The 27,071-nt window shown below is 39.4% G+C and overlaps 1 protein-coding gene across 2 annotated transcripts; it reads right to left on the bottom strand.

Moving 5' to 3' along the window:
• Positions 1–1,814: 1,814 nt before the first annotated feature.
• Positions 1,815–27,053, bottom strand: EXOC5 (exocyst complex component 5). 2 transcript variants are annotated; one of them, XM_026051478.1, is made up of 19 exons: positions 27,006–27,053; positions 23,545–23,636; positions 20,250–20,397; positions 19,686–19,880; positions 15,211–15,275; positions 14,720–14,748; positions 14,464–14,573; positions 13,974–14,018; positions 13,740–13,880; positions 12,900–12,982; positions 12,230–12,439; positions 11,913–11,948; positions 10,850–10,997; positions 9,544–9,652; positions 8,591–8,711; positions 7,704–7,790; positions 5,129–5,237; positions 4,513–4,728; positions 1,815–3,159 (listed from the first exon to the last, which is right to left on the bottom strand). In XM_026051478.1, the coding sequence occupies exons 1-19, from the start codon at positions 27,030–27,032 to the stop codon at positions 2,971–2,973; spliced, it is 2,160 nt and encodes a 719-aa protein (XP_025907263.1). In that variant the 5' UTR covers positions 27,033–27,053; the 3' UTR covers positions 1,815–2,970. The 2 variants fall into 2 exon arrangements, with proteins under 2 accessions (XP_025907263.1, XP_025907264.1); XM_026051479.1 differs by lacking the exon at positions 11,913–11,948.
• Positions 27,054–27,071: the final 18 nt, after the last annotated feature.

The following is a 27,071-nucleotide window of genomic DNA, read 5'->3' as shown; positions in this document are numbered from 1 at the left end:
AGGATGGAAATATAGCTGTAAAGAGATATTAATTCAAATCTTGCTTATTTGCCTCTATCATGTGTATTCCTGGTTTCTACTAATCATATTTTAAACTTCTCCTACTTTGTGCTAAGCTACCTCACTTAAAACTTGTTCTTTGGATCATTTTAAGTTCAGGACTTCCTCACTTTTTACAGGCTAATTCTAAATATCTAGACGTGCTCTTTTTCCAAGCACTTCAATTTCCAAAATTTTATCTTTTCTTTGTGGTGAGAAATGATCTTACAGAACACCAGCTCCTTCCTGCTCTGCCAATGCAAACAAAATACAATATAAAGCCACAGAAATTATAAGACTTGTGAAAATATAGCTTTTTTTCCAGCCTGCAACAGTTTACAGCAAAGCTATTTTCACTAATTGTAGACAGCATAATTACACTCGCATGCACACACCTCCTCTAAAGCACTCCTTTGGCTGCCAGCCTGCTAAATGCCAATGTTCAGGAGTATTAGAAAGGTTATACTTTAAATCATTAAATGAACATTAAAAACCATATTTGTATTTTAGTTACCCACTTTATTGTATTCAGAAGCAACTGGAAATATTTTCCTAAATTATATGCTATAATAGCTGTATGCTTAATGTGTAAAGGTTATAGTCCCATCCCAATCCAAACTGTAAAGTGAATTTACCAACTTGTTTCTTGAAATAGAAACACTTGCAGTGTATGCATGGGCACATTTTTCCATGTGAAAGCAGAAGGGAAAGCTCACACCAGTGGTAAATTTGGTCAGTAAAATTACTTTTATTGTTTGCTTGTTTTTTAATAGAAGGGTTTATACAATTGAATATAAAGGTATTTGAAGAATGAGGAAATGAAAAGAAAAAAGTATCTGGAGGTTTGTTTTTTTTTTAAACTGAGGAAGAGTTTATGTATCTAAGAATTCACCTACTTTTTGCTGTCTCTTTTTAAATAGGCATAATGAAAAATATTGCACTGAGCATATGCATGGGAAACACAGCTAATAAAGCAAAAATTATTTTAAGTACATTTCAGACAACCGTAAAATAATTCAAAACAACCATACAACAAATTCTGAAGCACTTCTGTGATCTGCAGTCTTAAGATGACGTTCACTGTTCTAAAGTGTTTACAAATTGACACTTTTTTTTGTATAAAGAATTTGTATTAGTAAACGACAGCCTCAAAACTGTTGGCTTTCAGTTACAGAGGTAACATAGAGGTATCATCTGAATTCACATCAGAGCTTTTGGAGAAAAGAAAATAATGGCAGCAGTACAAGCATGTGCCTCCTCCAGTGTGCAGGACTCTTTGTGGCTTTGCCACGGCCGAGGAATAGAGCTACGCAGCTGAACAAAGCACCTCGTCGCCCAGAAATACTTTGAGAAAATCTGGCATCCGTTCTCCTGTTTACCAAAATAATGCTCTGCTAAATACAAAAAAAAAAAAAAAAAAGTGGAAAAACTTCAACCAAACAAGAGAAATTCCCCACGAGTCTGTCAATATTGACTCCACCCGGCAAATCATTAACGCAAGGAAAATTGTTTTATTTTATCCATAAAGTAAATTCATAGAAATGCTGCTCTGACAGTGGGAGAGAAAAAAAAAAATCATGAAGGATGCTGAGCCCACAGTAGAAACAAAATGAAGTGTTAGAGAGGATCTGCTTAGGGATGTCAGCTTGAAGACAGGAAATACGGCAGGTCCAACCTGTTTTCCACAAGAGTTCSTTTCTAAACAGCTGCCCATTTTAGAGCAATTTTCAACTGCTTGTGGAAAAGCTAAATGTTTCAAGCACCCCCGTTGCTTCAGTTTTCTATATGCACACTCAGAAGCACCCTGAATAAATGCTGAAGCCCAAGGAACACAAAAGCTGCCTGTTTCCAATGTTAAAATACAAGCAATGGAAGAGAAGCTTCTGCACACAACGTTTTATATTACTCAGGCACTGAGGATTAACTGTCTCCAGCACAGGGAGTTTCAACTCCCCGGTTTTCAGCCACTCTCCATTCCTCCCACATACAAATGTACATTTGGGCCACATTTTATCCTTTCTCTTGGTTATTAACTGAATTTATTTACATACCAAACAAGAGACAGGAGAAAAACTTCTCTTAAGTTATCCCAATGGTGGGCACCGTTACCTTGCAATGTGAACACCTAAGACAAGGCAGCTGCAATCAGTTCAGGAGCATATATAAAATTCAGTGTATGCCAGTATCAAACAGAATAAACAGGAATCAACCATACAGGCAGATCATACAACACTMGTTATTCCAGTGGGCCCATGACTATTAGGTTAAAAAAACCCAAAACATTAAAGAACCAAAAAGAAATATGTTTTTTACCATTTTAGTTGTGTTTAGAATGCTTCACAATGAATAAATTACATCTTTCTGGGATAGCATTTCTGTAACTCCTACATCTCAAAGAAATTCCAAGCTAATTAATTAGAGCAAGAAATTACATTGAGCGGGATAAGGTTTTAAAAGAAAGAAATGACTTAGAAACACCAATCAAAGATAATTTGATTACGATTAGCTGTGCTGAAGTCTAAGTCATTAAAATTGATGAAGAATGTTTCTACACTGGTCTAGTCTATGTAATCCATTACCTACGCTATGCTCTGTACTTAAAGTCTAGCAAACGGTATCTGATAATTCAATATTGAAGACTAAAATATTCTCAGTGCACCACTTGCTCTCCTACACCAACATGTCTCCAATACTAAATGAGTAGCAAGTAGTTCTGCAGAAATCCATCACCGGGAGAACTTCAGCTTGCACGAAACATCATGCCAATTTTCGTCTGCTCACATTCTAGAGTCCTGTTGAAATATGGCTGCTGTTTTATTCGGAACAGTCATTATCCCACCAAAATTACAACCACGGTCTGGTAAGAAACCATTCCCTGTGCTTTCTGGCAAGCGTGGCCTGCCCCAGGGTGTGGAGATTCCTTCCGTGCTCTCAGCTGAAGTGGCGAGCGAGGCGAGCAGACCTATAATCAGCGCGCAGCTGCACGAAGGAGTGCAGGATGTTCTTGTCCAGATTGGCGAGCTGTTCTCCRGAGCAAACCTGCTTTAAGTTATCCGGGGCCACAACCAGAAGATTGCAAAGTGCATGCAAGGTATCAAAGAGCTGTAACACCAGTGGAATCTGCAGTTAGAGGAGAGAGACAGGTATTAGGAGGGAAAACTTGTCTTAGGACACAAACTCCACAAAATGCATCTGGGTTCTCAAACTACATTTATCCCTAGAGGATCCTCCTTGGTCATGCTCTCTCTTCGTATGTGTTCCTACATACATTCATATATATATATATATATATACACACACACACACACACACATACATATATAACGTATGTATTCAAATATTTTTATATATATATATAAAAATATACATATATATATATTTTTATATATATATATATATATATATATATATAAAACACTCTTTTTCATTCATGCCACAGACTTTTTCATTCTTGCCACATCAGACTAGTGGCATTTACTATGAATCTCACACTCCTTTAGCCCCCAACATTGCAACATATTTCTTTTTTTTTTTTTTTAATTAAAAAAATCAATTTTTTTTTGAACATTTGCAGCCTCCAACCATACAAAGGCACGTTAAAGGCAACAATGTGGAGATGATTTTTATGTTCCWGCATACAGCACACTCACTGTAAATCTATATTCTTATTAAGGGTAASTATCAGTAACATTTGAAAAGTTTCTTTTGTGAAAGCCAAAAATGGTTTCCAAGTAAGTACACCTTGGATAACCAGCAATTTCACTATATTTAATACATGTATACTACTCTATATTTAAATGTGAACCTACAGCTGCTTTCAATYATGTACAATGACGGCTAGAAATAAGTTTGTGATTTGCTTCTTAATGGAAGGAATACACGTTGACAAAGCCACAAGATAGCATTGATAAAATTCAAAAGAGGACTAAAAGAGTCAAAAAAAAAAACCCACAAACAAAAACCCCACTACTTTAAAATTCAAGAGATTTCACCTCTAATTAAACATGTTTAGAAAAAACTTATAGAGAAAATCTGGGGTTCTTGCAGCTTTTGGCAATAGTAGGAAAAAAGCACTACTAGCACAGGCATCATAAATCTTGTCCATAATGACAATCCCTAGATTTTATCTCATTTCATAAATCATGTAAATGCTCAAAACTCTCTTTCAGCTCATAAACAACAAAGTGATATAAGGAAACAACTCTTTAGGATACAATTAAAAACTGCTGGTATGACAACAGAATATATAACTATATATTATATTCTAGATGAATACAATTTATTCTAGATGATCTGCAGAGCTCCCTTCCAACCTTAATTATTCTGTGATTCTGTGATAATATCAGTATATGCACTGTTGATGTTCAAATAGAAACAGAAGACTTTATGAGAAGGTAACTCTCGAATTAAAAATACTACCTTCTACTACATAATTTCCGTATGGATGTACATCAGTGCCTTGCACATGTTTACCTTGAAGTCTTTGGCACACTTCCTATACTCAGCCACATCACAAATAGCCAACATTCCTCCCATGCAACTGTAGGAATATTGCTGTAGATGCTCATAGATGAGTCGATGAAAACGAACTCCAAGCTCCATCAAAACTGTGTCCACGTTCTTACCATCCATCGAATGCCTGATCTTTTCCACYTGCTTTCTAACATAGCCACAGACTTTAACACAGGCCTAAAAAGCAGAAAAAATGTTCATTCTTTTCATAAAGTGGTTTCTACAACAGAAACTGAGCATTAGATGCTATGTCACTCAACTTTCAGAAATTAATAATTTTCAATTCATTTTCTAACAGTACTTTTCCATTATCACATCTAGGCATAAATACTCAAGTAGACAGATGCAAGACAATGTTCTATTAAACTATAGCTCATATCAGTTCAGAATAGGGCAGTTTAATTTGGGCCTCTTGGAAAGGGAAAGAATTTGACAAGTTGTGAGTAGCACAGGTTTTAGGGAAAAAATGGAAGCTAAACATGTTAATCAAATGCACATACTGTCAAATGCATACATTTAATCAAAGCATCTTCTATGTGATACCACTATAGGATGACTCTGGGCTTAGTTTACTTACGTTAGTATATTGAATCAAAACATTGTTTTCATCTTCTGGTTTAAAATCTGTCTTCTTTTGCTCTGCAGCCAAGATGTGTTTCATCTGTCCAATCATACAATTCAGTGTCCTTTAAGTTAGAAAAAACAGAACATTTTTTGAGAGGAGCGTGTTCGTTTCCTTGATTTTTATTTTACAAGTATTACAGTGATTCTATACAAAAGTAGATAACATGAAGCATCAAGAGGAAAAAAAGCTCGCTACCCAGCATTTGTGGAACCTACAAAACATACACTAAAACTGAACGGTGATCAAAAGAAACCGGAGCTGCTAGGACGTGTCAAAGGAAATACTTCATTTAACAGATATGCACACAAAAATACACCCTCTTCCAAAAATCATTATGCAATTCTCTAGAGAAGAGAAGTTTGATTTTGTGCAAATAGCCAGGAATGGGGGAATTAGCAAAACAAAGCAAAACAAGCAAACAAAAGTCTCCTAAAAACTCTCTGCTCCAAGGTCACTGTCTTGGAGCACAGCACACAGCATGCTGGCCAGAGGCTTTTAAGGGGGACACATTAATTGGAAAGTAATCCATTTAAACCCAACTCTTCACAGAAACTAGGCAGCATTCTTCATTGCTGAGGGAATCCGACAGCAGAAGGAAGAATTCCAGAGACTTGGTTTAGGAGAATTAGATTGCTTTGCGTATCAGAAAACACTTGCAGAATTAAGGTCTTTTGCCAGGGCTTAGTATTTGTCCTTTTTTTTTTTTTCCCCCCCCCAGAAATCTAATAGTTTTACAGTGTTGTTTCTTTCTCCTCCACAGGATTTCTCTTTTTAGAGCATTATCTAAGGTCAAGGCACTGGATTTACTTTAAGCCCAACCCGAGGGTCAAATAGCAAAGCAAGTGGAACAGGGACAATTCATTTTTCCCCTATCCTTTGCTGAGAACTCCCCCATTTTTCCCCTCTTCAAATCAAGCACTTTATGAAAACCTCCTCTAAGGATGGAAATTAGCAATAACAAGGTTATGAGTTCTGAGGAATTCAAGCTCTACAGGACAGACGAGGTTTCCAAAGAGAATAAATTTTCTGTGCATGGAGCTTTGACTTGCATTTCAGGGGTACTTCATTGAACAATCCCCAGCCAGAAACAAAAGAAAACAGATATACTCTCTATTCTTCCCAGTTTCTTATTTTCTGTACTCTCTGTTCTTCCTAGTTTCCTATTTTCTGATAAAAATACAGAAGGCCACTTGCACAGAACACATATCAAAAAAGAAAAAAAAAAAGAGCCAGTTTCAGAACTAACAAAACTGAATTTGTTAGTTCAGTTCAGCTAACAAATTATTTTTATAGGTGTAGAAATTTGCTTGGAATGCCATTCAAAATTCTGCTGTTTAACTTACTCAGATTGGATTGTGCTGAAACCACCGATGTTTAGACATTCCCTTCTTAATTTTTCTCTCTTTAAGCGAGATCATTCCTTTAAGCAAGACAACTCTTAAAAGCATCAGCAGCACCAAGAAATGGCGTGTAAGCAGATACACAAACAGATTTTATATATAGCACTCATCTCAAAATTCATCTTTCTTTTGTACAAACTGAAGCATAACTTTTTAAAGGCTCTATGCACAAACTTTTGAACACACGTGTTACTACCACTTTTAAGAGATCCATTATTTTATGCAAATAGTTGCAAGCTATTCCAGTGCTGATGACTGACCCAAGCCTGGTTAGATCTGAGCTTGCTGCCTCAGTAGATCACAGGCTTTAGATTTTCTGTTTAGCTAAACAGGTCCAGCTTAAAGCAGGAGCAGCTCAAATCYCAAATGTTACTTGTGTATCTTCCATCTCCATCTTTTGCAGAAAATTATTTTAAGAACCAAATCCTTGAGCCCTCCACAAATACACTGCATCAAATCTCCTCCCCATCTCTCTGCAGAAATTACGCAGTAGGACACAAATGCAGCGACTCCTTTCCCTACACAGGGCTGCTCCCATCCCTCTCCGGGATGGGTGGATCTGTGTAAGAACTGTGACTACAACTTCCAAAGTGATCCTCAGGTCTCAGAGGAAGGTTTATTTCTACTATCACAGCAAGAAAACAGAGCCACAGAAATTTGAGTTAACTTGTTCTAGACTGAGTAACATCATTTGGAAATTTAGGAGCACTACATCCTTCTTGGAGCAAAGCAGGGCAGTTGCAGTACACTTCTGTTTACTAATATTAATATGAATTTGGACTAATGGACACAGATTAAATGAATCACCCACAACTTCAATCAAGTCAATGTCAGAATGAAAATTATTCAATGTGAATTACAACATTCTCTCAATATAATGAAAAAACTTTAATAAAGTCTTTCCAAAACTGTCTGTAGCAGGTCACAAATCTGCCAAKAAAAACATGAGCCTCTAAACAGACACAAATCTGTGTTTCCTTGACAGGATATGTGTGGTTGTGGTTTTAGAAGAAAATAAATAAATTTTGTATTCAGAAAAACTTCACGTTTAAATGGAAAATTAATATACATCACAAAGGAGTTTTACGAGAATCAGTGATTAACATAAAGTTCAAATCTTTACTTGCCTATCAATGCCCATATCCAGCTTCACTTCCATTTGCTCTATGATATCCTTTTTCTTCTGAAGACATTCAGATAACTTAGGAGACGAACTACAACAGCACAGAGGGTTGGGAGGGAAAAAGAGTTAAACATCAGAACAAATGTATTTGCTGGAGCTCTTCCAACATGGATTTCTGAAGATTTCCCATTCAGCTGTTCTCAGAAACGACTCGTTTGGAGGAAGCTATCTGGCTTTAAAATAACAAATCAACAGTCTCAACATGCAGCTGCCCCTGCTCGGGGTTTGCCCAGTGCTGATGGGCAGTGCTGTCACCCGCTTCAGGTAGCGCTGTCCCCACTGGGCAACCTGCCTCTCTGCTGCTGCCAGCCCTGGCAGGCCAGCAAGTAAGCCCAGCTTTCCACACAAGCAGGCACTAATTCACAGTACACCGAGGTGCTCTGCCCTGAGTGTATCCAAGCAGTAGCTCTTAAACCTGCAGCTTTCATTGAGCTCATGCACAGCTACCATGGCACAGCTACATGTTTCCTCTGCAGAAGCTGCTCAGAAGATCCCAACAATCTCAGCAGCCCCCATGTCCCTTACTGACCCCGGGGAGCAGTCCTCGTTAGCCCAGTTGTRCAAAGCAGTAGTGAGATATCTGGGGAACAACCATTTCTCCCCTCTATCAATGTCCCTGAGGCTCCTTCTCACTCTGCAGTGCTACRATGTACAGATCCCTGCAACTTTCCTTCCTTCCCATGCATTGCAGCATTTTATCTTCCCACAAGGGCAACCTGAACCACTCCAAGAATAAAGTCCTCTTAAGAGAGACAAGGAAAAAAAAAAGCAGCTGCTTTGTTCACCAAAAGTGACCATTCACTAAAGAAATGCAAATCGGAATTAAGGTACCTGATCAATGGCATCAGATGATCATTGAACTGCTTGTCAAATAAATGGAAAATAGTATTGGCTTGGTGGACGACATCCAGGAAATAGAGATTTGCACTCCTYGAATCAGAAGAAGGAATGCCTAAAGCAAAGAAGGTTTCGTTAGTATCAGTGATGTGCAGTTCTTCTAATTGGCATGATGACTCTTAAAATATACAAAATTTTCCCACCAACACCTAAATCACAAGGTGAGTCTGAAAAAGTTTACCACGATGCCATATAGAATACTTTCAATGATATATCAAGTAACATCAGTGTGCCTTTCTGGAGTTAATAAAAAATTCTGTAATCAGCCGAAAAGGCACCAGGCTGCAATAAAATCACCAAATATATAACCATAAGTATAGGTATCTTGCTTTTAAACTTTCTAAAAGTAAAACAGAACTACCAACTTCAGCATTTCTTCAAAGCATGAGTTTCACACTTTGATTCGGGGAAATCTCTCATTGTCTATATCTATCTATATCTATATTGCTATTTTAATTACAAACAATCTTATTTGCTGCCATGAGCCTTTAAAATGTACAAAACAAAACAAAACACACTTTTGTTTTTTACAAAACAAAAAACACTAAGTTTCAATACAATTTTCTTCCCCTGCTATGGCAAAGGCAAGAATTAAAAGAGTTAAGGGGTGCTGATGTCCTGTTTTCTGTGATATTGATCTTTCTAGTCAATGCTGTCTTCCCATCTATGCACCAGTTTCTCAGCTAGAAGTTCCACACTTGGGAGGGACACTAAATGCCCCAAATGTGCAAAACTAGTTTTTAGTCAATAGGTAATAACAAGGTCAATCAGTTAAGCACAACAAGGATCTTTACAGATCCTGAAAGGCCAGTGAGATGAAGTGCTCAGAAAAGATTTTGATTAAGCACCGCACATTCAAAGMCCACCAAAAGCAGAAATATACTCACCAGCAAGGCCTGTTTCTAATGCATAATCAATGTGTTCAGTACATAAGAATTCTACAAGCATAGAAAAAATTCTGAAAGCGTTCTTCGGTAGGTCAGATGGATCAGACAGCTTTAAAGAAAAAGAAAAGTTTTGATCTTAAAGGTCAGTTTTACATACATTTGAAAGTTTATCTGATATTAGATAGGGGATCAGCTTAAACTGTAAGGAGTATTCCAGAATAATTGGAGTGTTATTCCAAGTGAGATATATCTGTATACAGAACTATTCAAGAACAGCCTCTCACATCAACAAACTCTGCTGCAGCAAAAAATAAAACTGAAGCTMTTTCTTAGTTAGTGATACCCAAACAGTAGTGTGCCACAGGATGCTATGGAAGATAAAAGCATAGGAAGTTTCAAATAAGAAAAAAAMATAATTGGACAGATTAAGGAAGACAAAGTCATCAAGGGTCATTAAAATGCATTGGTCCAGGTATAAACTCTGGCTCATTAAGTACCAAAAGTGCATCCTGCTGGATGCAGAGAAGAGATTCATGGAAAAGATCATGTTATAAGTGCTCGGTCTTTTCCTAAGCTTTTGCCACAGGCACAGACAGAGACAGGATACTGGGGTAGACAGACTTCCAGTGTCACCCAGTGTAGCTGATCTTCTATCGGTGTCACACTCCTACGTAAAAAATAAAACGTCCTCAACCTCACTTACAACTTGCACTAAAATACCAGACCAAAAAAGCAAGTAAATGTCAGTAAACCCAGCAGCTTGATCGGCAGGAAAATATATTTTTGTTAGACTTAAGCATTTAAAGAACAGTAGAGGATTACCAAGGTAAARAAGGCAGGAGTAAAGATACACCTCTCAATTTCTTACTGATATTCTTCTGATATTCTCCACTACTAGAGAATATGATACACTTGACTCAGGAGAACATTCATGGGGAAACTCTTTATATTTTTAAAGTAACATTTTTATTTTTACATTAATCTTTCCAGCACTTCTGTCTAGGTAAGTAACAGAAACAACAGATACAGAAGTTTAACCCTCCCCACTTCTTCCAAATAATTTTAAAAAGTACATGGTATTAAAAACCACCAAGTAAAATTAGATTCATGTTTCAAAAGCAAATCCTCAGCCTTCACCATGACCCTTGGTCACTGAAAAAATTACAAGAGACAATTCATTCGTCCAATAGGCTAAGGTTCTTTTCCTCCCTGCTACTCTTCAGCTGAAAAATGACACGTACGACCTCAGATTGAATTTGATGCACAAAATTACAATACTAATGCAGATCAGAGGAACCACACTTACCCTGTGACATCTTTCAAAAGCTTGTTTAGTTTCTTGCAAAAGGTTAACCACCACCTCTTGTGAGAGAAAAGTTTCTCCGTGGGTGTCAATACTTGGACCCAAAGGTAAATTGGTGCGCTGCCTTATCCTCTCTTTGAGGTCTTGAATACTAGAAAACAGATACACAAAAGGATAATTTCACCGGATGGAAATATTGATGTTCCAATTCAAAAACATGTTTAAAACATTTTAGCTGTTAACTTACAAAAAAACAGAACCCAAGACACAGTTTAGGATGTGCAAGCATTAAGACAGTCTTACAAAGCTTAAAAAACATTGCTAGTAAATGCTGAACTGCCACCTCCGACCACAGATTCAGACGTGTTCTGCCACAGCACATTCATATCATGGGAACGTCTATACCTCCCACTGAATAAAAATGAATAGAAGTCATTTGGGTTGAATCCCATGGGACTTTTGCTCCACTAAGGAAGTTCAGCTTCCATTCTGTTGCATTCTACTTATTAAATGTTCTTGCAGAACATTTTTCCATCTTATCCATACCCAGAAATCCTCTCATCTACATCCATTCTCTAGGCAGTCCTCTTTTAGTCAAGCATGCTCAAACACGTTTGCATGCATAAAGCAACCCATAAAGTCAGTCACTACCATCAATTTAATTTTCCCCAAGAAAATTAAATTTCACATCTTTGTTTCTTAATTCATTTAATTACGTGGTGTTGCTGCCTTTCTATCCAAATCACTTTTCATTCTTGACATACTAAACCTAGCAGCTCTTTGAGAGATGCAGTCATCTCGCTACCTCTGCTTCACACAAGTTTTAATTCTTCCTTTCCCACCTCTCATCATTCCTTTTATTAGAGTTTCTCTACCCTGAGAATAACGAAGTCGTGTTTTACCTTTCTCTCTAAGACCATTGCATCTTCTGGGCTTAATAAGAGCTTTTTCACTGATATTGCTATGGTCTTTTCCCCTTCCTAGGTCTTAGGCGGGGGCCACAAGGCCTGGGCAGGTGTAAAAAAATGTATGCTTTTAGATACAAACATATACATGCTTTAGGTACCTTAATTTTGCTTCAGTCCTTTTGTGGATCTGGATCCTAAGTTAAAACATAGGTTTAACTGGCATTTTTCATTTCCCGTGAGTGTATAAATACCATGCACCACCTTTCCCATGTATCGAGAGCAACACATTTTTACCAGAAGGTAATGTACATAATAAAGTGAGAACAAAAAATAAAAGGCTTTAGGTTATTTTAGAAGCCTACTTTTTTTTTGCTGTTGTTCACTACACAACTGACAAGGCAATCATTTTATTTATCCCCTTACCACCTCCCTTCCACTTTAAAAGAAAAAAAAAAAAAAATCAGAAGAAACTCACCCTCCAGTGCCAATGGACCTTTTCTGGTGGTTTTTGGAATCATAGTAGCGTTGCAGAATCATAGCGCTCCTGGTTTTCAAATAACCAATTTCCACCTCAATGTAATTCTCCAAGTAGGAAATGAAAATGGATTTGATAAGCTTAGACAAGAAAGTCTGCTTATCAGTACCCAAGTTAAATTCCATCAATTTGCTTGAAAGATTAGTAGTTCTTTACGTAAAAGAAAACAAGAGGGAGAGGRGAAGGTTGAATTTCTATGAATTGCAGCATTACATGTTTGTAAAGCACACAGCACAACAGAATGCTGATCACATTTAGGACTTCTGGCAGTGCTACATTTAAATAAAGAACTTTGTATAATTCACATTTCATTACATACAATACAATTACAAACACCTAAGTCACTAGAAGAGATGTAGAGGRGTGGCTTTTGCATAATTTTTGAAGAATAAAAGACAAATTACTCTTTCCCTCGAAGATCACTAACCTAGATATTTTCAATTGAAAATAACGATAAGTATTTTCAAGTTTCGTTAGGAATGAAATCGTTGTAAAGGCTTTTTTTATGAGTAGCTTATATTTTTGGCCTTTTCTCCTCTAGCATGATAATAAATCAAACTATTACAAGACGGTATCTACAAAAATAATTTCACTGTGAGTGTGTAAATACCTTGTATATAGATCATAGAGGTTCTTAAGGTACTGTTCTGCATCTGACTTCCTGTGTTCTTCTAGCTGGTCCTTTACATAACCCTGAAAAATTCAGGTACAACATTTACCTGTCAGAAGAATAAGTGTCAACCATAGTTCATTTGCCTTATTTGTTAGATTACACAGAATTTACCACACAGTATGCATCTTTGTAATGCCATTCATACATCCTTAGTTTTTCAAACTCTAGTTTACAGATCTAGCTTTACCTAGAGATAGAGATCTAATACGTCTTTTATAAGAAATAATTTGAAAATGCAAAGGAATAGTATGAAAGTTAAAGATAAGAGACACAACATTTGGAAAATATGCTTTACCTGCAAACACAAAAAATAAATCAAAAACACTGAAGGACTAAAGGCTTTTCTACAGTTTACACTAAGCAAGGGAGATGTTATTTTTGCTTGCTCAAGTGATAACCTCAGACATAACAATGCAATTCCAAGAATGAGCAGATTGAAGATATTTATTAAATGTAAAATTCTTTTTCTTGGCATGTTTTGGGTAGGGGAGTTACAGAAGGAATTAGGTATGTCTATAACATGCTATGAATTAGTTAATAAAAAACACTGATTCCCTTTTAAGTCTACATAACCAAATTTTAGATTTATCTRCACCACAGCATTCAGAGTACAAACACCTTCATTTGAAATAACCCTGATTATCTCTCTGAACTGTTATAGACCAATCAGGTAGGGKTTTATGACTTTATATAAGATTACAAATACTATACATTCTCAGTAATAGTTACTAGTAAAAATAACATAGAAGAAAGTTTCCTCAACTAAATGTAGCATACCTGAAGTTTAATTTCAAAGATATTTTGAATGAGTTTGGCTAACACAGTCTCTGGATTGCTGAAGACTTCTCCGACTTGCTTGTTCACTCGCTGGCAGAGGATGGCTGCATCTTCAAACACATCATTCCTCAAAAATGCACCCTAGAATTTTGGGGGCACATTGCAAAATATATTTACAAAACGCCAGGACTAAATAAACACTCGAAGAGATACATGTGAAATAAAATGCATTACCTCTTGACACTGTTTTATGTACACATCAACACAATGGGAGTAGCCCTATGGAAAGAGCAAAACAACTCAAAATTAAAATCTCTTTTCTATGCTTTCATTACACAATAAAGGAAATAACTCCTATGATTTTTTTTTCAAAAACAAATAGATTCAACAGATACGTGAACTGTTTCAAACCCATTTTTGTCACAAATCTAACACACTCTCGGGACTCTCTATGGATATACACTCCCTCTTCAAGCTCCAAATTCAGCGCACACATACGAGACAAGATTATCTCAGAACTAGGTCTCTAATAACGTTGCCTCTGATCTCTTATAATCTGTCTCCTTTATCCCCCTAAATTTGATTTCAGATGGAACAACATAGTAATTTAAAGGCATACAAGTTATCTGATATAGGAGTTGTGCCTCTGGAAACATTTCACTTAGAATGAGAATTTACTGTAGCTTTTTAATTTTTAAAATGCATTAAAACCTTTGGTTTTTACCTTAAAATGAAGCAAAACTGCTGCTACTTCTCTCATTCTGGAGATTTCACCTCTCCGCTGAGCACTGGTAAACTCTTGAATTAGCTGACATTCTAAATCRTGGTACTTACCTGCAGAGGAATGGGAAGAAGAACAAAAATTCACTAGGCTGTGCAATATAAGCACTGACAAAGAGACTGACAGTATTGCAGATTTCTCTAATCAGCTTTAAAAATTCAAATATAGTAATAGGGATTGAACTGCACAGATAACTTACTTGCGATCTTCGATTTTACTTCAGAAAACCTGTTAACATCGAAAAAATACCATGTTTAAATTCAAATCCACTCCACGGGAAATCACAGAAACTCTAACACATTAATCACAGGGATCCAATTAYTCAAAAACAGAAATGCGTAACACAAAGATGATAGAAAAGTTGCATGTCTTATATCCACAGCAAACCTACAGGCATCTAATTTACATGTAGCATTAAGTCAGCATAGTGAAATTATCCCATTAGAAGTCTGGTAAGCAGTTTATGATGCGCATGTAAAGATGATCTTAAAACAAGAGTATGTGAACACGAATTTAACAATAGAAGACAGAAATAAGCACACAATCCATCTGAAATGCTATACATGGATCACTTAATAAAGCAACAAAAATAGATGGGAGAAGCATTGGAAGAAGTTATAAATATGAAAAGGGTTTTTAAAAAAACAAAATAAAAAATAAAGACACTCAGATAGGATTTTATGATTTTACCTGTCAAAAGGCAGTTCCTGTGCAATCAAATGCAGTTTCTGAATAATATCAGCTGCTTCCTTAATCTGTTAGGAGGGAAAAACATGACAGAATTAGTAAAGATGATGACGCACTATTCCTTTCTTCCCTTTCTACTTCTGCTTTCATATATATTTCTTATTTCTACAGCTGGTTGACATCCCCATGGAAGGGATATGTCACCTTCAAGTTCTTGATGGTGAATTCTTTTAATTTGAAGAAAGTAGAGAACAACTGTATGCAGAAAAGATGGACAATGTGGGACACAGTGAGGCAAGGACAGGGTGGATGAATCAGCGCAGAGCACAACTAGGGTACTAAAACCCTCCCAAGGAGGCAAAAATGGAACTTTATATATATATATATATTTGTGTATATATATATATATTTGTATATGTATATATATGTGTGTGTGTGTGTGTGTGTGTGTATATATATATATATATATAAACCATACCCATATATATATATATATAAAAACCATAACCTCTTAGGGTCAAGGCAAAGATTAAGACAAAAGCTTGTCATCTTGCATCTACAAAATACAAGTAGTTTCATGGACACAGAAAACTATCAAACAGAGGTAAGGCATCATGCAAATTTCTGCTCCATTCTGCAGAGTAAAAGGTTTTTCTCTTTCCACAGTCAGCATAAGAAGTGCATCCAAGCAGCTGGTTTGCTAGGTTAATAAAACTACAGAAACAGCAGCCACCACTTTTGAAAGTCTGGTGAACACGGCTGGTTGGGACTGAAGCGGGTTTAGCTCACGGGATGCTGCCTGGTCCAGACTGGACATGGTCTGTGATGGGGACTGCAGGACACGGAGGGAGCAATGGAAACTACTCTGGTCTAGCTGCCAAAGCTAGGTCTTTATCTTATGACTTGTCACAACGGTACACATCAAGAAAAACAAAATTAATCTTATTTTCCTGTTATTCATGTTCCAAAGAACTGGAGTGGCAGGGAAGGAAGCAAGGAAACCCTAWTCTGCCACCCTTTGTACAGGGCTTAATTTAAAACTTAAACTTAAATTTAACTTTAATTTAAAACTTTAAAACTTAAACTAAAAATTTAGAACAGCCCAGTTTGGCTGTTCCGCAAAAGCAGGAGCCCAAAGATAAGAAGCTCCCGTTTTGAACGGTCACTTTACAACAGCCTCTGAAGCCAAAAGCAGCTCTGCCCCTCAAACTCAACAAAACAGCAGTTATTTCTATTACCTTAACACCTAACTAAGGATTCTAATCAACACTGATGGCATCAGGACAGCCAATGCACAAGTAGTTATTTGTCAGGGTTACAAAAGCACGTTTTCCATCCTTGTTTTCACATAATAGATGTTAACTAACTTCTGAGTTTTTATTGAATTCAAGGTCTTTCTTATGCACGACAGAAGCCATGACAAATCAATTTTCTATGGTTTCTGCTTAAAGCCGAACATATTTCATTTTTAATTGAAGCAGGCTCCTATAAACTACTAAATCTAAATAAATATGGATTCTGTAAAATAAAATTTAAAGGCTATACCATATCTGGAAAAGAAATCAGAAAAAGCCATAGACAAAGAACAACGAGAGAAAAATTTCAACAGATAATATTATGAACAAGAAGTTAAAAGGCATAAAAGAACAACACTTAGCATTGAACAGACAGGGAGAAAACGATTTAAGATAATAGCAAACATGTTAGACATGAGCACAAGACAATATCGTAGCATGAAGCACAGGCAACAAACTGTTAGATCATTTTGAAAATGAATTGTTTTAACTGGTGTAATTCGCTCACTTTTACACACTTACTACTGAGGAGTAGTTAAAAAGGATGGACTGTGACACCTAACATGGGACATAACAGAAGACAGAAAATAAATCATCAGATCACAAACCAATCCCTTCCAAAGGGACCTGGACAGGCTGGTGAGTTGGGCWGAGAGGAACCTCATGAGGTTCAATAAGGACAAGTGCAGGGTCCTGCACCTGGGGAGGAATAACCCCAGGCACCAGCACAGATTAGGGGTCGACCTGCTGGAGAGCAGCTCCACGGAGAGGGACCTGGGAGTCCTGGTGGACACTAAGTTAACCATGAGTGAGCAGTGTGCCCTCGTGGCCAAGAAGGCCAATGGSATCCTGGCCTGCATCAGGAGGAGYGTTGCCAGCAGGTCAAGGGAGGTGATTCTGCCCCTCTACTCAGCTCTGGTGAGGCCGCACCTGGAGTACTGTGTTCAGTTCTGGGCACCCCAGTATAGGRAGGACGTGGAGCTTCTGGAGAGGGTCCAGAGAAGGGCAACCAGGATGATTAAGGGAATGGAACATCTCTCGTATGAAGAGAGCTGGGCCTGTTTTCTCTGGAGAAGGGAAGGCTGAAAGGGAATCTGATTAATGTGTATAAATTCAGGAAGGGAGAATGCAGGGAGGAAGGGGACATGCTGTTTTCACTGGTGGCCAGCGATAGGACGAGGGGTAATGGCCACAAGCTGGAGCACAGGCAGTTCCATCTCCAGGTGAGGAGCAACTTCTTTACTGTTAGGGTGACAGAGCAGTGGAACAGGCTGCCCAGGGAGGTTGTGGAGTCTCCTTCTCTGGAGGTCTTCAAAACCCGCCTGGATGCCACCCTGTGCCACTTGCTGTAGGTGTGCCTGCTTGAGCAGGAAGGTTGGACTAGATGATCTCTAGAGGTCCCTTCCAACCTTAAATATTCTGTGATCACAAATGTTAGAAATTGCTCAGCAGAGCAATCGCTTAGAAGGTAATGGGGAAGCAACAATACAACTGATGTTTTAACATTTAAGGATATTTGTTACTAGCTCAAACTGTAAAACTATTTTTAGTTCAGAGATGCATTAAAATCTCATAGAACATGTCTGGGCAGGTTCTCCTATAAATATTATTTCTCTTTAAGTTGAGAATGAAAAGTTACTGAACTAACCCACCCTGATAAAAGAGATCAGGACAACAGGACAACTCATATCCAGAAAATCTTGTTTGTGTTCCCACATMTCTCCTCCACAGACTAATAGAACATGCCTGGACTTTGTTACACTTCTCATCCTCCAGATTTGCCAAATGCCTTATTAATTTTCAGGATATATAAGGATTAATTTGTTTGTCGCTTTCCAGGCTTAACCTATTAATCTACGAGAGTCTTTTGAGACCTTSCACTAGAAATCATGAATCTTTAAGTTACTGGTAGAGTAAAAGCAGAATTTTGAATGAGACCCTTCAGCAGACTGCATATAATTCTCTTTAATCTATGTTATCCCATTTAATAGTATGATGTAATAAAATTATATTTGTTCCTGTGAAAAGTATTTTATTCTTTTAAATATATATTTTATTTCTACTAATTAAATTCATAAAAATCCTAAGCAGATCTGGACAAACACTGCCCGTACAATATTTTTTTTTTCTGTTGAAACCTGTCCATATTCCTTGGGAATCAGAAATGCTTTTCTGTGCTCTCTCTTTCACTAGGGCAAACTGTCAACCAGCAATTACCATATATCCACAACCCATCATTCCAAAGGCACTGTGGAAATGACTGCTTGGGAGTGGGAGTACATGAAGTGATTAGCTTCTCATTTCCCGGAGAGGCACCTTCAGCTAAGCAGTGCAGCGATGGCTATTAACCTATTCTTAGGTCTTTTTTTGAGATATATTTTAAGTACAGACATATTTTTTGCTGAATGCACAAACTGAATTTTTGCTGCTCCCACATACTAGATTTTTTTCTGACGGTGATCAAGTACAGCACTGCACAGGATTTAAGCAGAGCAGGAAGAGTCTTTGGGACACCCCTCAAAAACTTTATTCATCTTCTATACTGCATGAGGGAATCTTACACGTGTCCTCTTGCCTACAGCTGGAGACTCTTTCTTCAGTTCCCCTCCGTGGCCGCACCATTCACATTCTATATGGTTTACGAACATACACTTGAAGCATCAGAAAAACAAAATGCTTAAAGGTTTCTTTGAAGTTTTCCYGCCCAGTTCCTCTAAATCAGAGGGTGGAGACGTAACCACAGGACTATACAAAGCCCACAGGCCTGCTGTGACAAAAAGGTATCCGAGGCCAGTGGACTGACCCAACACAGTGAAGTTTCACAAAGAAGTTGCATTCAGAAACGTTCTGCATTACAGGGTGGATCTGAGGGAAGGGGTTCAAAGGGAAGAGGCAGATATTGTCTGCGCTTTAAAGTTGCCCTCCCAGCATTGCTCAAATCTCTGATAATTTCATAAAATGAAGAAATGCCACGTTGCCACATTAGGCATCACTGAATGCAAACGCTTTATCAGCCATGGGCAGCCCGGTGCTGTTAATTTACATTTCAGAACAATGCAACTTTAACAAGTCAGTCACTCGCTGGGTTTGAAGCCTGACCATGGCAAGTCATGGTAGCAGCTTGTAATTAGGGCAGTACAGCTTCTCCCTTTGAACTGCTTTCATCCCGCTGACAGCTCTTACCTTTTCAGAGTTTGTAAAAACATCAGACTTCAGCTCTCCATCCAGAAACTCATTAAAGTATTTCATCAGCTTCTGAGCCTCCACGGCCCGTTGCCGTGGCGTGTTTACCCCCTCCAGTTGGTCACCAAGGTGACAGACCTTAGTTGCTACGTAGCTGATGTGCTCATCTAGTTCTTGAAAGTGCTGGAAGGCAACCTGCGAGAAAAGACGCAAAACTCGTGATTTCCACTCACTCTAAGAAATTCCAGGTTACTTCAATAAACAGCGCAGTGAATCCGGGCAGCATCTTAAATGCTRTATCTCAGATTAAAGGAGGGACTAAATTAAGTACATGCAACCGCTTAAAGTTCAGTGTGTTCTTTAAACTTGGGGAGACTTTCAGAAACACTGACAGTCATTAATGGAATCTGCAGATAAGCCCTGTTGTCAGGGGAAATTGTTTTGCATCAAACCTTCTTTATTTTATCTCAAACACTGGCTCACTGTGGTAAGAAATGTTAACGGAGCATTCGATGCGTTTGAAACTTTTACAGCTTAGCACTGGCTATATGCTCTGGATTTTACCTGATTGCTTTTCTGCAGCTCTTGTACTTTCTTGGCAAATTCCTTTGCTTCCTTCTGGCATTGCTGTTCTAGCTTCTCCACCTTTCTCTGAATCCTTTCATCCATTACCTGCAATTCTTGGATATGATTCACAAATTCTTCCAATAATCTGATTTAAAATAAAYGACAGTTAAGCAGGCTTTAGGTTAAAAGACATTGTCCTGTGCCCAAAGCTAAAAAAAATCACTCACAAAGGCTGTTATCATCACTCCTACCCTACCAATGGCATTTTCTTTTCCACTACGCTGTCCTAGCTGTGCAGGAGTCTCTCCAGGTTTACACAGGGGAAATGTGACCACATAAATGGCARGTAGTAGGAAAAAGATGCTAAACACCGGTTGCTCAGGAACCTGTCTCTACTGCTGGTTAAAATCAAAAAGCAAACAAAAATCAAACGTACAGCATCATAATCTTCCTACAACACACACTTATTTATTTTCCTCTCACTCCCCATTGCTTCTGTTTTTCTTTCAGACTCGCATTTTACTCATTCCAGACACAGTATTTTCAACTACTTTCTTATGTTCTCAGTATGGAAGGAGGAAGAAGAGACAGAACTTCTTTCCTTCTGTCTCTCATTCCTCTCTTTATCTCTTTTATCACATTCCAGTCATCTTTCAGCTCACACGTTCCTAAAAATGCCCCAGTCCCTGATGCCCAGGATATGCAATTATTCCCAGATCCCCCACAACCACTGACCTAATGCTAACAGCTGAAAATGTGTCAAAGACTGGGGAACTCCGTCATCAGGGCTTAMTGTCAAAGCAGAAGAGGGAAGGAAAACCCAGTCCATGCCAGGAAGGTATTTCTAGACTGCTCAGGATACCAGATTTTCACCTTATGCTGAATTCAGAAATATGCAAGGAYCCTGAAGTCTTCCTGACCTGCAGAAATACTGTAAGGCAGGAGGTGCATCCTGTTCCCCCTGGCTCTCCATGCTCAGGTTAGAGTCTTTGAGCAACCACAAGGGAAGTTTGTTTATCCTCCCATGACTCCTTCCCAGGACAACTACAGTTCCTCTCTTTGCAAACACTTGGAGCTCTCTCCAAACCTAAATGAGACTAATAATACATGTGAATCACCTCAGCTGCACAGGAAGGTCACTGAATTTTCAGTATTTATTCCTGCTGAAAATGACTAGCTTTTACTCTACTGGAATAAAAGAGCATATGAACTGTGGCAGCATATGAACTGTATTCCTGTTCACTGTTTTAGTTCAAAAATCTCGGTTATTTCAAATGATACCTTTAATGAGCTTCTATTCATTTTAATGGACTGTTCAGTTCAGTGTGTTTTTTACAAGGGTATTACATTAATTCACTTATTCAGCAACACCAATCAATACAGCAAGAAGAGAAAAAGCAAAGAAAAGGTAGCCACTGCTCAGGTTTCTGAGAACAGATGTGAAGAATTCAACAACCCTTCTACAAAATAATAAAAGCAGCACCACTTTCTAAAAACAGAATAGGAAAAGATATGTCCTTCACACTATGGGGTTTTTTTTTTGTATTAATCTTACACTACTATTTGTATTAATCTTACACTTACTAGAAAATTCCTAGGAGAAAAATATTTACCGCTCTAGGAGCTCCCACTTGTCCTGATAACGATAATGTACTTGGAAGTGCATTGCAGAAGTTAGCACGAGCATGCCAATAGAAACACAGAAGATAGTTTAAACCTAGCAGGTATCAGTACAGATCCCCAAATGCACTAAGTTATTCTCCAGGGAAAATTATGGAGAAAGAGCTAGAGGAAGTAACTCTGCATAATTCCAGGCTTCTTCCAGCTTAACTCCCATGCAACTCACAAGCTGTAAATACTTTTCTCTTAGGAATTTCTAGTATGGTGGGGGGACAAGATTAATACAAAGCTCTTTTAAGATGTGGACCCCACGATGAACACTGAGGGCTCAACATCTTCTTACAAGTCCATGTTGGTTGCTGTGCTTGCATGTCTCCAAAGAGTTGGTCCTCCGACCACACTAGTGAGGCTTTTCATAACTGTCCTTGAATGAAAGCAGCTTTTCTACAAAGTTTTTAAACTTTTTGAGCGTTCTAGGTCTGGTCTTTTATTGAGCTAACTTGCTTATAAAGCATCCTAGGACCAATAAAACTAGCAAAGTTGAGCTCATCTTCCAAGATATTCTCATCTGAGATGCCAAAACACTATTGTTAAACACATCTCTACACAAAATATCAATGCTGAAACACCAAGCTTAAAAGCTGAACTATTTGAAAAATAGTAGCTCTTTTAGAAGCAAAAGAGGATCCAGGAGCTGGGAATGCCAAAGCCTAGATGTCTAATTCTGCCATATAAAACCATGCATGTGAGCTGGCCGTGCACCACCTGGGTTTCCAGATTTAGGGTGAGGTTTCACAGGAAGGCCAGGCCACATTAACAGCTCACTACAACCTCTGCTTCCTCCTTGCTCACTTCCCTACCCTGCCCTTGCTGCTTCCTCACTCACCTCCTCCTTCCCATCAGCTCACAGACACGCAGCCTCTTCCTTCTGCATCTGCCTTTAGGCCTCTCCAGTCACAAAAAWTTGCTAATCTTGATTTTTATCAAAGCTGTGTTTTGTCGGGTTAGTTTTCTGATATTTTAGTGAATTAAATCAGCCTACCATGAGATCAAAGGAGAGCCTGAGAAGAGCCACTGCAGCCAGGAGCAAGGAAAGGGGCCCAAGGGCATCTCCATTCAGGAGTAGCAAACTGCTAGTTCACTGCTACTGTACCCTATAGCACATAAGTATATGTGCTAAACTACAGCACACAAGTATATAAAACAACCTGAGTCAACCCTGTCATGTTCCTGCCTTTCTTCTCCTCCCATCTGCTCATCTATGTCCTTTTATATGTGCCAACATGGGAAATAGGTCCTGCAGAAATTCAGTTTAGGGAGCTAAACTAGCAAAAAAAGTGCTTAAATTCACTTAAACTTTCCTAGCAGCAAAACCTCCCATTAAGTTGTAACTCAGCAAGGTAGGGCTTCGGAAACATCCATGTCTGATCACAACAAACAGCATTAATTCTCTTATTCAAAAGGTCTAAATCAGAGAGTGACTTTCCCTCTTTTTGTTACTGAATAACTGGCTCTGAACAATTGGCTCATGGTCACAAATTCTAGCAATTCTCTCAGCTGAAAACCTGCTTGGACACGCACTGAAACTGCACGCCGGCTTTTTGTTGCGCATGTAATAAAACAGTACAATTAGAGACACATTCACTCAGACCATTACGCAATTTTATTTTACCTTTTTGGATCAAAAGCTTCTCCACCTCTGGAACCTCCTCCAGGTGTTCTCCATGCCAGGCGCTCAATGTATTCATCTGCCACAAAGGGCTCCTAGACACAGAATAAAAACTCCTTAGAATGTGCCACAGCAGGTAGTTTCTTAAGCAGCTGCTTACACACCATTYGGAAAGCATTTAGAAGCTTTACTGCAATCAAGAACAAGTACAGTGCTGACAATTAACCCATCACCTCTTACGTTTGCATACTTAATGCAGAGAACCCTCTTCTTAATGTAGTGGGTTTAGACATCTAGCATAGAGGTTGCCAATGTACCGCCAAAAATTTGTTGCGGGTCTATTACGAGKCAGCTCTAAGCTACCTGTCTTCTTTTTGGGTGAGTTTACTGCTCATCATTGCAAAGTGATCAAGAGATCTGGTGAAAAACTTAGGTGCCAAAAGCAGCTTCTTGTCAGTCGCTCCACTCATGGATTCAGCCCTGCAAGTTGCACTGACCAGGGCACTGCCCCGTGGCAAGAGTTATACCTGGATTGTCCCTGGAAATCACCTAATGTCAATGTGCAGCTGCAAGAACAGAGCTGATAAAAAGAGGGAAAAAATAAAGGAAACCAAACAATGCATTGCACTTTCCCATAAAGGAAAAGCAGCACATTAACAATGCTAAAAGCAGGAGGTTACACACATTTCTTCTGTAATAGCCACTGAATCTTCCAGAGGAACACTCCACTTGACAATGTTATTTGAGGGCAGAGACCTTACTATAAAATTCAAGAGCTCCTACTTCAGTTGACTTGATACTTAAATCAGCTCAAAACACTTTTTCACGTAGTCAATATTAAACTCAAAATTGAAATCAAAGTCCAGTAACACTCATCTTTAAAGAATGCATCCATCACTCTACTTACCTGCTAATCTAACAGCATTGCCCCACGCTAACAACCCTGTCATACCCAACGTTGCCAAACTCAACATTCCCACAACTTGGAAGGTTTTCAAATTACAAGCAGCAAGAGCTCTAAAGCTTTGATACACAAACTGTAAGATGCAGCCCAGGACAGAGCCAGGAACAGTTACAGTTAATCTAGGGTAAACAGTTAAAAGTCTATGGTTAATGAGGGTTCTTGCCACTGCTCTCATTTCTCATAATGAAACCCACCACCACCCCTGACCATAACACTTGGGATAAAACAAAATCACCACCACAGCAACGAACAATGTTCACAGGCATCAAACTGGCTCTAGCACTGGCAGGTGTACAATCTCATCATGAGTAACAGGACGGGAAATAAAAATTTCTTCTTAAAATCCTTTCTTCTACAAGTCACTCAAGCCTTCATGCCAGTTCTTCCAGAATCACAACCTGAATTTCCCCTAGGTGAATCCTTTTCCTTCTAAGTTATAATGCAGTATTTTCATACCATGTATAAACTCTCTTCTGTCGTCATCTTTGCATCTAGAAGTTGGAAAACATTTTTGCAACTTAAACAAACCACTCAATGCAGTAACATTCCCTTCAGGAGAACCTTCCAGCTTCCTAATTACTTTATGGCTCTTCTCTGCACTTTTCCTTTATATGAAAATCATTACCACAGTCTTTTCTGAAGACCCTGTAATCCAGATGGAGAACCAGTCTGGCAGCAAGGATACCATGCCAAATACAACCCTACAGAAGAACCATATGCAAAGTGTGAGTGTTCACTGATGCTGTATTTCATTTCCTAGGTTTCTCCTTCCTTCAGATGCACAATTCCTCACACACGTATATGACCTTGGGAGTTTTTGGTGGTGGTTTTTTTTTTTTCCTTCAGCAAATGCAACAATTACAGAGTCACTCTGCCAGCCAGAGTATCAAAGCGTGATCTATGGAAATCTGATAATCATGCTGCAACCCCTTGGAGAGGATCAACGCCAACTTCCCTCTATATGGAGCATATATGGAGTGTGCGGAGCTGCCACTCCTGCATCCCGTTAGCTTGGGCAAAGAGCCACAACCATCGCGGTCGTTTCCAAACTGCCCCTGGGCCACCACGAGTGACGTGGAGGGTCCCTCTGCAGAGCCTCCCGCGCCGTCTCCTCCTGTAATRTCTGCTGTCCGCAGGAAGCACAAACCTGCATTTTGTTTAAACGACTTCAACACATCAGCAAAAAGCATGAATTAGTTCACTTGGCAAAGAGTAGTGACTCTGACATAACTCAGTACAGCTACAGTAATATTGTGAAGACGGGCAAAATCTGGAAAACGTGTTCCAAGCTTCTTTATACAGAGGACCAGTCCATCAGTCCCTCTTGGTAGCTGTTATATAAAACCACAGTCCGTAGCATTTAAGACATGTTAACCCATAGCGGATATTATTACATACAGAATACCAACCACTGCAGAAATAAAGTGTGGCTTTCCTTTCAAATTTTCAATGCCAGAGGTTACATTAAAATGATCTTTGATTTATAAAGAATAAATGAATTCTAACATCACTTTAAYACACTGCTCATCCTACTACAAACTCATAACTTTGTATGGTTTTGTTTGTAATTTTTTTTTAAATAATCTTGCTAATAGGATACCTCCAGCTATCTGACAGGCTATTTCCTATTTTGAATTCCTCGCATAGTTCGGCAGAAATGGCTGAAAAACATCCCTCACAAGTGTCATTTGCGAGGCCTTGGCCTGTTATCAGATGGGGCCCAACTGCCTGTTTCTTTAGGGCTTCCAGCCTCCTCCTCCTCTACAAACRCGGCCCCATGTATCCAGCCAACACCAGTGCCTTACTGCAAGCCACGCTTGCCACGGATGACAACACAGTTTGGGCTGGTCTCTGTAAGTGAAATAAAGCTGTCCTCATCACACTAAAATCCAGTTTAGTGGCGGTTCTTACTAATTACGTTTTGGCTCTCTTGCCTTCGGAGTGAAACGAGCGCCGGAGAGAAAGAAACTGGGGTCGCCATCCTGGGAAACAACTTTCCCAACTCCATCCCTAGGCCGAGGCCTCCTCGATTTCATCTCTAACTGGAAAACACGGAGCCAACGTTGACTCAACACGGACAAAACGCGCGGCCRAGACCTCGTCGCTCCGGACAGGGCCCCGTAACGCGGCTCCTCTCCGAACGGGACGAGCRAAGGGCCCCGGCGTGAGGGCCCGCGCGAGGACACGGGCCCCGCTGGCTCCCCSAGGCCACGGGAACCCGAATTCGGTGCCTGGCCGCGGGCTGAGGGCGCGCGGGCCGCGGCGCTTCCTCCTCGGGCAGCGCCGCGGGGCCGAGGCCGCTGCGGAGCCGCCTGCTCGGGCGGCCCAGGCCCGGCGGCGCCTCCCGCGCCACGGGGGCTGCCAGGAGGCCGAGCAAAGCCGCGCCCGCAGCCCAAACTTTCCCCTTTCCCTCATTTTTCCCCCCACCTTCCCTCCCAAACAGCCTCCCCCGGCCCCGCCGCCGGGGCCCCCCGCCGCCCGCTTCCCCCCCAGCGCCCACCTCGAAGAGCTCGGCCGTGGTGGCCATGGCCGCGGGGAGGCGGCGGGCTCCTCAGCGGCCCCGCGC

Source organism: Nothoprocta perdicaria, unplaced genomic scaffold (assembly GCF_003342845.1).
Source record: "Nothoprocta perdicaria isolate Ctin4 unplaced genomic scaffold, notPer1 scaffold_76, whole genome shotgun sequence".
In the NCBI taxonomy this organism is placed as follows: Eukaryota; Metazoa; Chordata; class Aves; order Tinamiformes; family Tinamidae; genus Nothoprocta; species Nothoprocta perdicaria.
The sequence above is the reverse complement of the archived record's forward strand: the minus strand, read 5'-3'. Positions and strand labels throughout refer to the sequence as shown.